At 31.1% G+C, this 16,320-nt stretch overlaps 1 protein-coding gene across 2 annotated transcripts; it reads left to right on the plus strand.

Annotated features, from left to right (window-relative positions):
- Window positions 1-5,462: 5,462 nt before the first annotated feature.
- LOC140893429 (topless-related protein 4-like) lies at window positions 5,463-14,235 on the plus strand. Of its 2 annotated transcripts, none has more exons than XM_073302497.1 (26): window positions 5,463-5,519; window positions 5,838-5,942; window positions 6,279-6,458; window positions 6,665-6,778; window positions 6,885-7,043; window positions 7,124-7,307; window positions 7,395-7,518; window positions 7,625-7,737; window positions 8,341-8,509; window positions 8,609-8,718; window positions 8,821-8,890; window positions 9,018-9,091; window positions 9,209-9,304; window positions 9,839-9,934; window positions 10,127-10,254; window positions 10,342-10,579; window positions 10,656-10,823; window positions 10,904-10,987; window positions 11,170-11,313; window positions 11,606-11,716; window positions 11,794-11,973; window positions 12,418-12,546; window positions 12,641-12,736; window positions 12,999-13,187; window positions 13,395-13,561; window positions 13,670-14,235. In XM_073302497.1, exons 2-26 carry the CDS (start codon window positions 5,863-5,865, stop codon window positions 13,857-13,859), a joined length of 3,393 nt encoding a protein of 1,130 aa, XP_073158598.1. In that variant the 5' UTR covers window positions 5,463-5,519; window positions 5,838-5,862; the 3' UTR covers window positions 13,860-14,235. The 2 variants fall into 2 exon arrangements, with proteins under 2 accessions (XP_073158598.1, XP_073158597.1); XM_073302496.1 differs by having other exon boundaries at window positions 5,474-5,663.
- Window positions 14,236-16,320: the final 2,085 nt, after the last annotated feature.

Here is a 16,320-nt window from a genome sequence, read left to right on the forward strand (position 1 = left end):
CTATAAAGAGCTTGAGTATATCTTCTCTTTTTTTCTGTATCTTGATTATCGAAATAGTCTACCCCTATGAATTGTGCTTTAAATAGGGTGGTCATTCTTTCTCCAATCTCGCTGAGGGATTCTCCTGCTAAGATTGATTCCTTAGTTTCTGGCATAGTCATCTCTCTTGCGATCTTAACAGATCCCATTAGACTCATTTCTAGAAGTTTAATGAATTTTTCTTTATTGAGATCTAATGTCCCTGCTGCTATTCTCATAGCTGACTTCTAATCATCTATAGGATCTTTTTTGTTTTTGAAATCCAAAACATCAAGGTTTAACATAACCCCATAAGGATGTATCGGGTCTAAAATCGTCTTTTCATAAGGAGTTTGATGTAGTGGTATCTTACTCTTTCTTGATCTGGTTCCTGCTGGATGTGAATTTTCTCCAACATGAAACTCACTATGTGGTTCTTCTGTTTTAACCACATATCTTGGGGGATTCCCTATGAGTTGTTCACCCTCAGGGGAATTCATTTTTAGATCTACTACTTTGAGATTCGCAAAAGAATCCGCAAGATCTTGTAGATCCTCGAGATTTAATCTTTCTAAAGTAGTCATCAGATAGTGTTTTTCTCTGATACTGTTTTTATAAGATTAATCATCATTTCATCATCAGTTAAAGGTTTTAGAACCATTTTGGTTTTACCTTTCGATGTAACAAAGGTTCGGTACCAAACGAGAGTGGTAACCTTCCTCCCGTGTTTTCTTTTCTAGAACCAGAAGTGTGTTCTAGATTTATGATTTTAGTTTGAAGATCCTTTAGCATTCCAAGAATTTATTCTTGTTTCTTAAGGATTTCTTCAATCTTCCGAGATATTTCATACAGCTGTTTGCTATAATATTGTACCGTCTTTTGAATTTCTCTAAGATCTCCGGAGAGTTTAGAGGAATCTGGGGTAATCTCTAAAAATTGAGAGTTAGGAATCATCTTTCTTTATCCCTTCAAAATTGAGAGCATTAATCACAACCTGTCGTAAGTAATCTATTGTGAACAGATTAACTTGTTTATAGGATTTCATATAAAAATCATCTTGATTCAAACCTTCGTTTGAAGTCATTTTTTGTAAAAAAAAAAACTTCTCCTCAACAATGAAAATTATGAATTAACGAATAATATAAAGTCTGAATAATTAACCTAAAACTTTGATACCATTTTAGCGGATAGTTCAAGTACCATAATTGAGCACAAACATTGCATAAATGAAGTACATAAATGCATAAATTGGGTACAAAAATTAAACATTGGATTTGACCAAGTTTGGTGGTCCTAGGGAGTTATAAGAAATAAATTTTATTGTAGAGATTTATAAAAAAAGTTAAGTTTGGATTTAGGGATTTATTCACAATTCACTCTTTTAATATCCTAAGATAATATTCAAATTAATTTTTTTTTTTTTAAAGAATGGATAATGAAGCGCATTCTTTAATTACATGACCTCACAATTCACATCACATCACGTCACATCACATCACATCTAACTAACAATTAATAATGTACTTAGGTATTTCTATAACTAATTATGAATATAACATGATAAGCACGTAATTAGTGTAAAATTAATTGGAAATTTCGTACAAAATACATTTCAAGGCTTCAAGCTATTTATATTTATAATATGATATTTTTATGCAAAAAATAAACACATAAAATATATTATGTTTGTTTTTCAGTTTTGGTTTATTATATTTGTCATTTAAAAAGTATTTTTCCTTCTCATGTCCATGCTACACACACACACACACATATATATATATATATATATATATATACTATTCATTAAATTTAAAATCTTTTTACTAAGTAGCTAGTTTTGGTATGGTAGTGAAACTTTTTTTTTAATTTCCAAAATACACTCTAACATCTAATTATATATACTATATTTTTATTCATTTAAAATTAGAAAAACTACTTCATTATCTATATAATTTTTATATGAAACATAGGTAACGCGTGTGTCATGATCCTCTAGTATTTAATTAAGTTTTAATTCTTTGAAGTAACTTCCTTGATAATTTAGATAAACTGAAAAATATACCCTTTCTTTTACTAATGAATACAACTATCATAAGTCTCATAATTCTAATAAATTAAACCTTATAATATGCTCTCACGGTTCAATTTTATAACATGAATATCCTATTTTACTGCAAAAAATCGCAATTAACAATGGAAATATCCGTCGCTAAATCAAGTTAGCGACAGAACGACATGAGATTTATGGTTGTAAAAAAAACCTTGTCGTGAAACAATGTTATTAATTTTTATGCAAAATATATTATTTTTATTATAAATATGGATATGACTAACTCATCTCACGGTTAAATAATTTATTATTTTAATCATTATGAAGAACTTGAAAATAATAAAAGCTAACTAACTAGGTTGAAATCGTTACACAGTTACCGTTCTGTTAATCGTATTACTAATATATGTATAACTCATCACATCTCATCTCACGCTCTTCTCATCATATTATTTATCCATATATTAATTATTTATTTTACATCAATCAAATCATTAATTATTTATCTTACATCAATCAAATCATTGAATTTAAATTACTATATTACCTCTTATAAATAATATAATTTATATTTTATTTATTTTTAAAAGAACAAAATAGTCATTTAACATTTTTATATAAAATTTAATCAATCAAATCAAATAAACTATAATCTATCAATCAAATCCAATACCATTTTAACTATCATTTCTATTTATTTTTTATTACATTATATTACTTATCTATGTATTACTTATATCATCACTCAAACCAAACGATGCCAAGAATTATCGTGTCTGGACTGCTAGTTTTCATAATTAAAGCATCAAACATTCGTATTAGTAAATTAGGAGCGAGATTGTTTGAAACCTATAGTTTTAGAAAGGTGGTTCAAATATATATAGTGCTTGGATCATGACACGATTAAAAAATATTTGAATTGTAGTGTTATAATCGGCTATAACTTTGATAACACAATAAGCACTTGATTTTTAAGTACATATTTTAAATGATATTTATTCATGAATTATATTAATATTTTTACATTTTATTTTTAGATTCTTGCTCTATGGTCGTATCTCATTTGTAGATATATTACGCAAATGATCGATCTAGGTACGTTGGACTGAACTTCATATCTTATAAAAGTGATTTCGTTTTCGGTGTGCCATATGTGTGATATTTATTATCTATATGTGAATTAAATTACAACTATTGAATATCGATGAAGTCTAAATGATAATTACAATTTTACCATCATCAATCTATACATTCATGATTTCACATCTACTTAACAATTATCAACGTCGATTCAAAAAATGAAATAAAAGCATTATATCATATATTCTGTAGAATCTGTACTATACGTATATAATTTACGAAATTAATTGGTATATTACATATATCTAACTCCAATTACTTACACCTTGGTGTAACTATTAGGAGTGAGATTGCTTGCGACAGATTATTTGTCATGCACTTTTAGAAGAACAATTGATATCGCGCTTAGTGCAGTTCAAAACATACGTTACATTTGGATTGAAGGATTCAAATCAATATATTTCAAATATATTTAAAATGTATTTTTTTTATTTAGAGAAGTAAAAAAATAAACTTTCAAACTACATCATTTATGCTTGTATAATATTTCATGTTAATTAGGATGAATTTTAAGCTCACTTAAACAATGATATTAATTATTTGAACTTCATGATTTACTATATATAATTAATTATTAATTAATATGTAAATATGTAAGATATGAATTTAAATTTGACTTATTAATGTTTCATTGATAACAATAAAACTATAATCGAATCAATTGATTTGAAATTATTTAATCCAAGTGCAACCTTAGAGAAATGAGATGCTAATTACCAGACATCACCATAAGAATTTATCTAAAAGCGGTTATTTATCAATATATATAATATCTATAATATATTAATTTTTCAGTGCTCTCCACATGTGTTATTAAATATCTACTTTTAGATGTGTCGATTAGACAATGACCTAAAGATAGCTGATTGCATCGTTATATGATTTACTTGTAAATTTCGATGAAACAACAATAACCTTTTTTTATTTGGTGATCAAAGAATATTTTCGGTATTTACTTTTACATTCTTGCTTTATGTTCGTAATCTCATTTATAGATATTATTTATACGCATATTACGTTCAACATTTATATATTTATGGTGTCATATCTGTCATATTTAATACCATTAATAATTAATATCAACCAAATAATTGTGTCGATATTATCTTTTAATGCGGCATAAATTTCCCTTCTTACACAAAAACAAAATCTAATACACTTCCACAGAACCCAAATCCATAATGTATACACAAAATATCATACTAGCTATAAAAACGAGGGTGCACCTTTGGTACGACAATTTACACTCAATTAATTATTTAACATATATAACATGATCTAATTTGGCATTTTGAGTTAAATTGACTTGGGAAATCGTAAAAAATACAGTCCAAGCTATTTATATTATTTATTTTTTTGTAAGCTGAAGTAATCGCAGAGATAATATCTATTTTTGTAAATAATAGATAGAAAATAGTTTTCTTTTTCTTTTAGGTTTCTGATGATCGGTCTATTATTTTTGTCATGTAAATTTTAGGTTTTCTTCTAATAGTTTTGATAAAGAAACAAATATTTATCCTACAATTAAAGCAAAAAAAAAAAGAAAAAAAATTAAAGCATCATCATATATTTAACTCCCATAAGTTATGTGTTATTTGTCCAATTATTAGGAATAAGATTGTTTAAAACCAATTATTTACCACTTTTAGAAGAGCCGGCGATATCATACGTAGAATGTGCAAAAAAAAATTGAGTTATACAGTCACAACCAGCTACCTACACATATATTTTACTAAAACAAGGAGCACTTGATCTTTTTTACTAGATTATTGATTATGACCATAATCTTATTTGTAAATATTCCGCATATTACGTCCAATCTTTATTTATTGCACAGCTTCAACAGAACCCAACTGAATCCAGGTCAGACCGAACTGTAAAATATTCAAAAAAATCAGCGTCTTTAATCGATACATTCAAGATTGTACTTATACTCTAAAAAAACATTATTTATAACATATATATATATATATATATATATACATATATATATATATATATATATAATGTGCAAAAATGAGGGCGCACCTTTGGTATGGTGAGGATGTGCACACATGAAAACTCCAATAAGAAAACTTTCCTCGAAATCTCCGAAATTGAATGGAATTATATATGTATAATTGGTTGTCGGAGGAGTTAATCAGTATAACTTCTAAAAATAAATATAAATTCCAGATAAGTAATCATGCGTATCATAAGAACGATTGCTTATCAGTTCTGTCTATTTAATGGTTACATTTGGGTCTGCGCTTCACACATCAAATCTCTCCCCCAAAAGCCCTAGAGAGAGAAAGTGTGCGAAACAATTCTTGTAAGATCTGTTCCTCTCTCTCTCTAACAATCCCCGCTTTTTCTCTCTCCATATATATATACAGAGGCTTACACGTATAGGTTTGCGCGCACACACGCGCATATGCACGCTTGAATGTGGAGCTTATATTAGTGCATGCATAAGGTTTTATGCTTACATGTGTATATTTTGAGGTTTTGGGGGGTTTTTTCCTTTGATTTTTGGGTGGTGGTGGTGGTGTGTTTTTTGAATTAATTTTTTGGCAATTGATTTGGAAATTTTGGATTTTGTTGGAATTTGGGTTCTGATTAATTTGTCTGATTTTGGTTTTCGGAGCAGGTGTGTGGAGTGAGGGAAGCAGGACATGTCGTCGTTGAGCAGAGAGCTGGTGTTTTTGATACTCCAGTTTCTTGATGAGGAGAAGTTTAAGGAGACTGTTCACAGGTAGGGATTTACTGTTCTGAATTTTGATTTTTTTTTTTCCGGTTTATTGGTTGTTTGGGGAAATGGGGATTGTTACTTGATGGAAAATGGGGCCGTTATTTTGGACACTTGGCGACTTTGAGTCAATTGTATGTTGGCTGAATCTCATGGTCTAATTTGGAAATTTTAATTGACTTGGGAAAGTCGTTTTAGGAAGTGTTTTGTGGATGTTCGGTCGTTACTTTCTGTTTTACTTTTGTAAGGTGCTGAATGCTTTGAGTGGGAAATCTTAGGGTGTTTTTATGCATTAAACTGTTTACTGGGAATTGATCAACTTTTTTTTTTTAATGATTTCAGATTGGAGCAAGAATCTGGCTTTTTTTTCAATATGCGATATTTTGAAGAAATGGTAACAAATGGAGAATGGGAAAACGTGGAGAAGTATTTGTTTGGCTTCACAAAAGTCGATGATAACAGATATTCTATGAAAATCTTCTTTGAGATACGAAAGCAGAAGTACCTTGAAGCTTTGGACAAGTGAGTGTGTTCATTTTTATTCATTTTAACGAACACCATTTATCGTCTAAGTCAGCTTTTGTGTTAAGTTTTGCGCTTTTGTGGATTTATATATTGGAGCCTTGGATGATTCATTTTGTGCAACACCATTTATTATCTGTGTCAGAGCTTTTGTATTTTTGTTGATTCATACATATTGGATTTAAGATTATGTTTATTAAGTACAGGAAAGATCGTGCAAAAGCTGTTGACATTCTGGTGAAGGACTTGAAAGTTTTCTCATCATTTAATGAAGATCTTTTTAAAGAAATAACACAGCTGTTGACCTTTGAGAACTTTAGGTAATGAAAGAATGTGTAGATGCCCTTGTGGTTTTCTTGTTCAATTATGGGAATCATCCTCCTTTGTTCCGAAGATATTGATCTGAATGTGATTGATAACATGTAGAGAGAATGAACAATTGTCCAAGTATGGGGACACCAAGACTGCTAGGGGTATAATGCTCGTTGAACTTAAAAAGTTGATAGAGGCAAACCCTCTGTTTCGTGAGAAGCTGAACTTTCCCACCTTGAAGAATTCAAGATTAAGGACACTAATCAATCAGAGGTCTGTTTCCTGGGTTGTGATAATGTCTGGTTGAGGTAATTAATCATCATACGGTTACGCTAATCAGTATTTGCTTGTAGTTTGAACTGGCAGCATCAGCTTTGCAAGAATCCGAAGCCCAATCCTGACATTAAAACATTGTTTGTGGACCATTCATGTGGGCCATCACAGCCAAATGGTGCAAGGGCACCATCCCCCGTCACTAACCATCTAATGGGAGCTGTTCCCAAACCAGGGCCATTTCCACCTCTGGCCACGCATGGCGTAAGTAGATAAAATGTCAGCAGCTCTACTTGCTACAGCTCTTGAGTCTTGAGATATGAAAGATTAAATATTGCTCTGTTTGTCTAGTCATTTCAGCCAACTCCAGGTCCTATGCCAACTCCTCTTGCTGGATGGATGGCTAGTCCCTCTCAAGTTCCTCATCCGTCCTCCTCTACTGGTCCCATTGGTTTCAACCCTCAAAATAATACTGGTATATTATGTTTCAACTTACTAATTGTGAACTTGAACCCTTTCCTTTGTCACCTGTTTTTTTAGCACTACGTCCCATGTTATATCTTAGTGCTTAATTGATATAGGTCTACTAAAGCGCCCTAGAACTCCTCCAATGATTAACCTGGCAATGGATTACCAGACTGCGGATTCAGAACATGTTATGAAACGAACAAGACCTTTTGGATTTCCAGATGAAGTATGGTGTTAGAATCTCAAGTTTCTCTTCTCATCCTTGCAAGAATTAACAATCAAGCACTCTCATTTGAGACTTGAATTTAAATGTCTAGACTCTTGGAAATTGGATTTTAGTTATGTCACTTGATTGGGTTTTCAATTCAACTCAGTTTGTTAAACTCTAAAGCTTCGAGAAAAATGTTTTTTGGTATTTTGAATTGAAAGTTGATGCAATTAATGAAGTGGTATTATAAATTGATTGAGTGAAATGATGGAACAAAAGTTTGCCTGTTCAGGAAAGTGTAAAGAATGTGTAATTGTGTAATAAATTGTGTTCTGAATAGTTGTTTTGAAGTGTTTGAAAGATTTGATTAAACACTTTGAAAAGAATACTCCTGTCAGAAGATTTTTAGTGTATCAATCAAATAATGTATTTTTGAGGTGAGCTGAGTAGAGTTGAGTAGTCCAAACAAGTAGGGCCCAAGTCATGTGTTTCTGGTATGGTTTTTTCCAGCACTGTTATTAAATCGAATTGTTTACAAACCCTAAAAATAAAATGGAAAGTTGTGGCATAAGTAAAGCTTCTACATGAAGTTCAAGATCATTCTGAGAAATTTTTTTACAGGTAAATAATGTACCTGTCAATGTTTTGCCTGTTGGATTTTCCAGTCAAACTCATGGGCATAGCTCGCCCTCATCTGAGGAGTTGCCAAAGACCATGGTGATGAATCTCAGTCAGGGCTCTGCCGTCAAGAGTATGGATTTTCATCCAGTACAACAAGTTTTACTTCTTGGTTGGTGCTTACACACTTAATACAAATTATTTTCTTAGTTAATTTTGTTATGGGATAATATATTAAGTCTGATCATCTTTATTTGATTTTCTCTCTCAGTTGGAACAAATTTGGGAGATGTAACGGTTTGGGAACTGGGTAGCAGAAATAGAATTTGCCACAGAAGTTTCAAAGTATGGGATCTAGGGGCTTGTTCTGTGGCACTGCAGGTAGGATTCTGGATCTTTTAAGCATGGGAGGATTCCTTTGCATCCAGCTCAGAATTGAATTTTGTTGTCCAACTGACTTGATTTTTTCTGATACCTTGCTAGACATCTTTGGGCAATGATTATTCTGCATCGATAAACCGTGTGATGTGGAGTCCTGAAGGTTCTTTATTTGGTAGGTTGTTTGGAAATCTTAGTTTATTTTGCGTGCCATAAATATATTACATTGTTTTAAATAGTTTAACATTCGAATTTAGGAAAAGAACTCATGAATGTTGGTGTGTGTCAATTGATATCTACAGGTGTTGCATACTCCAAGCACATTGTGCACCTATATTCCTACCATGGTGGTGACGACCTAAGAAACCACCTTGAGGTTTGTGCATCAATAACTGATCTATTATCCTAGATAATTTGTAATATTAATCTCCTCTGATTTGGCTACTATCAATCAACAAGCTGATTCTTACATCTATTTTAAATATATTTTCAGATTGAAGCACATGTTGGGAGTGTAAATGATCTTGCTTTCTCCTTCCCAAACAAGCAGCTCTGTGTAGTTACTTGTGGAGAGGACAGGCTTATTAAGGTCCGAGTCTTTGATCAGTTTGTTTGTGTGGCACAATGAGGGTGGAGTGTGTGTGAATTTTCTTTACCTTTCCTTCTTGGGTCTGCTTTGCTCTTGGTAAATTTTTGGGTATGTGAAGGGATTTATGGGATATTTTGGTAAGTTGCAGTGCAGTCAAACTCGTGTCAGACATTGGGGGTATGTTTAGATATTGATTTCTAAGTTTCTAGATATTTGTTTTGGAAGATGAATTGGAAATGAAGTGCATGTTGGGTCTTGTTTTTAGAAGACAACATAATTTAGTGTAGCTATCAAATCATTTAAGTTTTCATATGGTGATTTACTTTTAATAATGTGGGGGGTATTTTAGAATTTTGAAATATATCATATTGTATTAGAATTGACGTGAAACATCAGATTGAAAATGATGATCATGTTGGGAAAACCTTAGAAAGAGTCTCTCGGAAAAAAATGCGAAAATATAAGAATGTTGGTTTTTCATGGGCATGTTTTCACATAATGGAAAAAGACAGCCTGAAATTTCATCATTTACAGGTATGGGATGCGGCTTCAGGTGAAAAACAGTTTACATTTGCAGGCCATGAAGCGGCTGTACATTCTGTTTGTCCACATCATAAAGAAAATATTCAGGTACACCATTTTAGATATGAACAACTAATGACTGATCCATATGAAACCACCCTATGAAGAGAAAAAGGTTTTTTCCCGCTAAAGAACAAATGCAATGAAGGAATATTGTCGGCATTTAGTTAACCAATTCAGGCATGAGATGTGCTATCACATTATTGATGTTGTAGCTAACTGCTTTACATGCCCCTGCAGTTCATCTTCTCTACAGCGGCTGATGGGAAGATAAAGGCATGGTTGTATGATAACCTTGGTTCTAGGGTTGACTACGATGCACCAGGTCATTCATCCACCACTATGGCATATAGTGCTGATGGAACAAGGTCTGTAGCCATACATTTTTTTTGTCCATTATTAAAATATAGTTTAAAGATCTAGAATTCCGCTTTACTTCGTGTATTGACATCCAGGTTATTTTCTTGCGGTACAAACAAAGAAGGAGATTCATATCTTGTCGAGTGGAATGAAAGTGAGGGAGCTGTAAAACGTACTTATGTTGGTCTTAGCAAGCGAGCTACAGGAGGAATAGTGCAGTTCGATACTCTAAAAAATCGAATTCTGGCTGCTGGAGATGACTTCACGATCAAGTTCTGGGACATGGACAATGTCAACTTATTGACAACTGCTGATGCCGAGGGCGGATTACCAGTAATTGTTATTTAAACAGAGTCAAATTTACTGAAATATTTGTTGGTACTAACATGTATTTATTTATTTTTCATAGCCATCTCCATGTATCCGTTTCAACAAGGAAGGAATATTGTTAGCTATTTCAACAAATGAGAACTCTGTAAAGATTTTGGCCAATGCAGATGGTGTTCGTCTTCTACGAACAATTGAAAGTAGTCCTTTTGACGCATCTTCTAGGGTTGCCTCCTCAACAGTTGTAAAGGTGAATACGTGTTTACCATTTTATTTTGATTCTATTAATTTGATTTGCTCTTTTTAATGAAATCCACCTTGTGTCTTCAGTCTCCCTCATTTGCTGCTGTTAATGCTACTACTGGATCAAACATTGTTGATCGAGTTGTTCCTCTAACATCATTGGTTGCAATGGTATACTTCTCTTTCAGTTTGAAAACAGGAATATTTTCTAACCCTACGTTATCAAGTTGATAAAATATTTGACTATATGCAATAATTTTATTCTTCTCTGAATGATTTGTTGATCCAAATTACTAAGATTCACAATTTACCCTGGGCATTCACTATGCGATCCCATTATTTGATGTTTGTAGGCTGGAGAAAGTCGGAATTTGGCAGAAAAACCCAGAATTGCAGACGAGTCTGTTGAAAAATCCAGAATCTGGAAAATGACAGAAGTCAATGAGTCATCACAGTGCCGTTCCTTGAGACTCCCAGATAATTTAGCATCTGCAAAGGTATGAGTTGGAGCCCCTGCTTTTGATCGCATCCATAGGTTTGTAGTAAGTTTTATCTGAATTGCTGATAATTTATCCTGCCCTTTTGAGTCTGAATCTGTTCAACTGTGCAATGTTGCTTTAGATGCAGTCAAAAGGCAGTTTATGATATTTTGAAGCTTAATTTTCTCTTTAAAGTTGTTATATCACCTCAGTTTCATCCATTTTGAAATTTGGCCTGAGTTTGGAATTCGCTCCATATTTAGTTAATTGAATCAGTGAAACCTCTCTAGTATGATGTTAACTTTATCAGGTTTCAAAGTTGATGTATACGAATTCGGGATTTGCTATATTGGCTCTAGCTGCTAATGCGGTGCACAAACTCTGGAAATGGCCAAAGAACGATCGTAATCCAACAGGAAAGGTGTTCCTTTGCTTCACAAAAAAAATTCAGTTTATCTTTTTCTGCCAATATTTTGATGAATATTGAACTTTTTGTAGGCTAGTGCTAATACTGTTCCGCAACTATGGCAACCTGCTAGTGGGATACTGATGACAAATGATATCAGTGATGCAAATCCTGATGATGGGGTTTCATGCTTTGCGCTGTCAAAGAATGACTCTTATGTCATGTCTGCTTCTGGAGGCAAAATTTCTCTATTTAACATGATGACATTTAAGGTAAGAGGTCTTACATAGCTTTTTCTAGCTAGCTTATACGGAAGTTGATGGTAAGAAACTCAAACCACCATCCAGCCTGAGTTGGTCTGCATTGGGAATTGCTGACGGTACTGTAGGGTCCTGGGTTCTGTAATGCAAAATTTATTCTGGTCTGGAAGTATGTTTTTACTAGTTGCAGTTTTGTTCCTGCAGAAGCTTGATATCTGAAGTGTTCATCAGAAATTTGATTCACATTAGGCCATTGGAGCTTTATTCATCAATTTTCTACTTTGAAATTGAATGCCTAATACATATCTTTGTTCATTTGCATAGCTGAAACCTGTGGTCTGTGGTCATTTGCTTGAACTAAAAAGTTTAGTGTGTGAACATCAGTTTTTTAAGTTTTCCCTTATAATTTACTATTTGATGTGGCTTATTAGTAACGTGTTCTCTCGTTGTTCACAGACAATGACGACGTTTATGCCCCCGCCGCCTGCAGCAACATTTCTTGCATTTCATCCTCAAGATAATAACATCATTGCCATAGGCATGGATGACTCCTCTATCCAAATATACAATGTGCGGGTTGATGAGGTATTACCTAGTGCATGAATTTCCGCTTTTATTTTTTCAACACAATTAACTAAGTTGTTTCGGTGTACAATTGTCACGTACTTTCTTTTCACAGGTTAAAATAAAGCTCAAAGGACACCAGAAAAGGATTACTGGTCTTGCCTTCTCTGCCTCTCTTAACGTGCTTGTATCTTCAGGGGCTGATTCTCAGGTCAATATATTTGTCATAGATGCCTACAATTTAAATATTTGAGACGGTTAAAAAATAATTGCTCCAATCCGGATCAGTAGTCACCTTACAAGGGGCCATTTCTGAGCCTGACATGATGACCATGTCTTTTTAAAATATATAATATAACTAAAACAGAAGCATTCGTGCTGGCTAATATTCTCTCGTTTGTGTTTCTATAGCTGTTCTAATTTGGTTTTCTGTTTATTCATCTTCAGACGCTGACAACTTTGCACTTTTACAGCTTTGTGTTTGGAGTTCAGATGCCTGGGAGAAGAAGACAAGTAAATTCTTGCAAACCCCACCTGGTCGGACAACCGCTCCCCTTGCTGACACTCGTGTACTCTTCCACCAAGATCAAACACATTTACTAGTAGTTCATGAGACACAAATCGCAATTTATGAGGCTCCGCAATTGGCATGCCGTAAGCAGGTGCGACTCGCTGTACATTTTATCTTTTAAATAACATTCTTTACCCTTATAAAGTCTTTTTGTTCTAAACTTCATCATGCTACTGCTCTTGCCCTTCCCCTTTTGATGGCAAATGCAGTTGATTATTGTTGAGAATCATTACTTCTGTTCATCTTCGTTGTACTCTTTGGATAACATATCAACTATTTCTAATTTTTTCTTTAATAGTGGTTACCTCTTGAAGCAAGCGGTCCAATCACATATGCTACGTATTCTTGTGATAGCCAATCGATATACGTGAGCTTTGAAGATGGAAGTGTGGGTGTTCTCACCGCTGCTTCCCTGAGGTTGCGATGTCGTATCAATCCCTCTTCATATATTCCCACCAGCCCCAGGTGCATATTGTGAAATTTTTTCAATATTTTTTTTTATGTTTTAATTTTTTTACCTTTGAATTATATACTTTTATCCTAATTGTCAATTCCATGCTTTTGCTGTTTAAGGGTATATCCGCTGGTCATTGCAGCACACCCTTCGGAAGCCAATCAATTTGCTTTGGGGCTTAGTGATGGTGGAGTCTGTGTGCTAGAGCCAATCGAGTCCGAAGGTAGATGGGGAACAGCACCTCCACAAGAAAACGGTGCTGGTCCAAGTACTTCTGGTGCAGCCAGTTCTGATCAGCCTCAAAGGTAAAACTTGATGATGCAAATAGTAGGCTCTTCCGAAACCAAACAAGGAAATCTACTTGTGGGCGTCTTTCGGACTTTGTTCTATCGTTCTTGCGCTCGAAAGAAACATAGACACAATTTAGAAATCTAACAATCTAGGGTTGATAATTTAGATACATCTGAATAAAGTCTTGAAACAGGAGTTGTTAATATTTTGGTCATGTTCAATGAACGGAAAGGTACAGCACTGATGGGGTGGGTTGGTTAGGAAGTGTGAGCCATTTTGTTTATGGCTTTAATTTCTTTGATTTATTTTATTTTATTTTATTTTATTTTATTTGTTATCTTCATAAACCCAAATTCTCGTGTGATATAATGTTTATTTTTCTTTGGCACTATTATCATTGATTTTGTAGTATTTTCATTTACCGTTTCGCATTTCGCAATTATGCGTGCTATTATTATGTCATGTTCTATATATTGGCTTATTTAGTTTTAGTTTTAACTAGTATTTCATCTATGCGATGCACAAGTGTTATTTTTATGTAATTATTGGCAAAATTAGTAAATATGAGTGTTTGAATAAATAATTAAAATACAAATAAATTAAGATTGAATTGGATTAAAGGATTTGAAATCTACGAATATAATGTATCTTCATTGTTTAGATAACTTAAAAAAATTTATGTTGATATTTATTATACTACAATTGAGGTCATCACAACGGATTTCAAATTTTTAGATAGTATTGGAATCAATTTAAATTCATTGTGGTTGGAGGTATTGGAGAGAATTTAAAAGTTTTGTAAATTTGTTTGAAAAACTTTTTAGAAAACAGTTTTAAGCTTATTTGACATCTTTTAAGATGTTTTTATAAAAAAAAAAATTGTTTCACCCCTATTTTTTTTATAAATGTCTTATTTTAATATTTTACTTTTTCATATTATCTTTGTATTAAAAATTTTGTTATTTTCTAAGGGATTTATTTATCCAATAATTATAAATTTGATGCATGCAATATTTGTATTTTATACAAAACAAAATAGAAATTTTTTAAATTTTAAAATTTTTAAAGTTGAATTAGTAAAATAGAAAATATAAAATATAAAAATAAATATAATAAAATATAGATACATAATATTTTGATAAGATAAAGTTACATTAAACGTTGTACAATTAGTATGAAATGTTATTTATATTAACAAAAATTAATATATAAAGTATATAAAATTAAATAAACAAAAAAATTATAAGTATGATAATGAAAAACAATTTAAAAATTAAATCGTATATTTATTTATATTTTAAAAAATTTTAGTCAAATAATATATCAATCAAATCATAATATTATATTTTCTTGAATATTCTATATTATCTCTATCTATAATTTTGAATTCAATTATATTTTATTTGAATTTTTAAATTTGATGATAATGTCTTCACTCTTTTAATTCGGAAATAATTTTTCGGTTGAAAAATATTATAGTTTCTATTTTAGCAGTATTTTTCGCTTATATATATATATATATATATATAAATATTAGATAAAATAATATTATCTTTTGTTGAATGTTCAATATTATAAATATTTATATTTTAAATTCGATAACATATTATTGTAATTTTAAATTTATTTAATAATGATAATTGTTTAGTATTTTTCGAAAATATTTTTGGACGGAAAAATTTCATTTTACTATTTTTAGCATGTTTTGTTGCTTATATTTATATATATATATATATATATTAAAATTTTTATATTAAATAGTATATCACTCATAATACTATGTTTTATAATTTCTACTGAGTATATGTATGTATGTATGTATGTAAGTATATAAAAGCAAAAATAATCGCCTTATTGAAAGTAAAAATTAATTTTGTTTGATCACAAAAAAATTTATTTTTAATTTAGTTTAAATTCAATCGTATTTTTATCTATATTTTAAAATTTTTATACTATATAATATATTGTTCATAACATCACCTTTTTTTGAATATTTGTTGTCTATATCTATATATATACATATAGATTAAAGTTTTTTTTTAAAAAAATATTGATTAAACTAATCATCCTATTAAAAATAAATGCTAAATTTTATTTGATAAAAAAAACTACTTTAAATTTTTTACAATCGTATTTTTATGTATATTTAAAATTTATGGATTAAATAGCATATCACTAATATTATTATTATTTTTTTTATTTTTGAATATTTATATATATATATATATATATATATATATATATATATATATATAAAAGAAACAAAACACCTTATTAAGAACAAAAATTAAATTTTGTTTAATAATGAAAAATATTTTTTTTAAAAAAAAACTCTATCGTATTTTTATAAAAAAGCAAAAAATTAAATTTTGTAAAAAGACTATTTTGATTTTTGTTTTTAATTCAATCAGATTTTTTATTTATATTTTCAAAATTATAGTTTAATTATTTGTAGTTGAGTTTTATGTTTTTATATATA

The sequence above is a fragment of the Henckelia pumila genome, chromosome 3 (assembly GCF_033568475.1).
Source record: "Henckelia pumila isolate YLH828 chromosome 3, ASM3356847v2, whole genome shotgun sequence".
Taxonomy (NCBI): domain Eukaryota; kingdom Viridiplantae; phylum Streptophyta; class Magnoliopsida; order Lamiales; family Gesneriaceae; genus Henckelia; species Henckelia pumila.

Excerpts from the sequence above, each read along its gene's own strand:
- LOC140893429 (XM_073302497.1), top strand. The coding sequence starts at position 5,863 with ATGTCGTCGTTGAGCAGAGAGCTGGTGTTTTTGATACTCCAGTTTCTT. Across the intron at positions 5,943-6,278 it reads TTTAAGGAGACTGTTCACAG|ATTGGAGCAAGAATCTGGCT; the intron begins GTAGGGATTTAC and ends TAATGATTTCAG. Across the intron at positions 11,314-11,605 it reads ATAATTTAGCATCTGCAAAG|GTTTCAAAGTTGATGTATAC; the intron begins GTATGAGTTGGA and ends TAACTTTATCAG.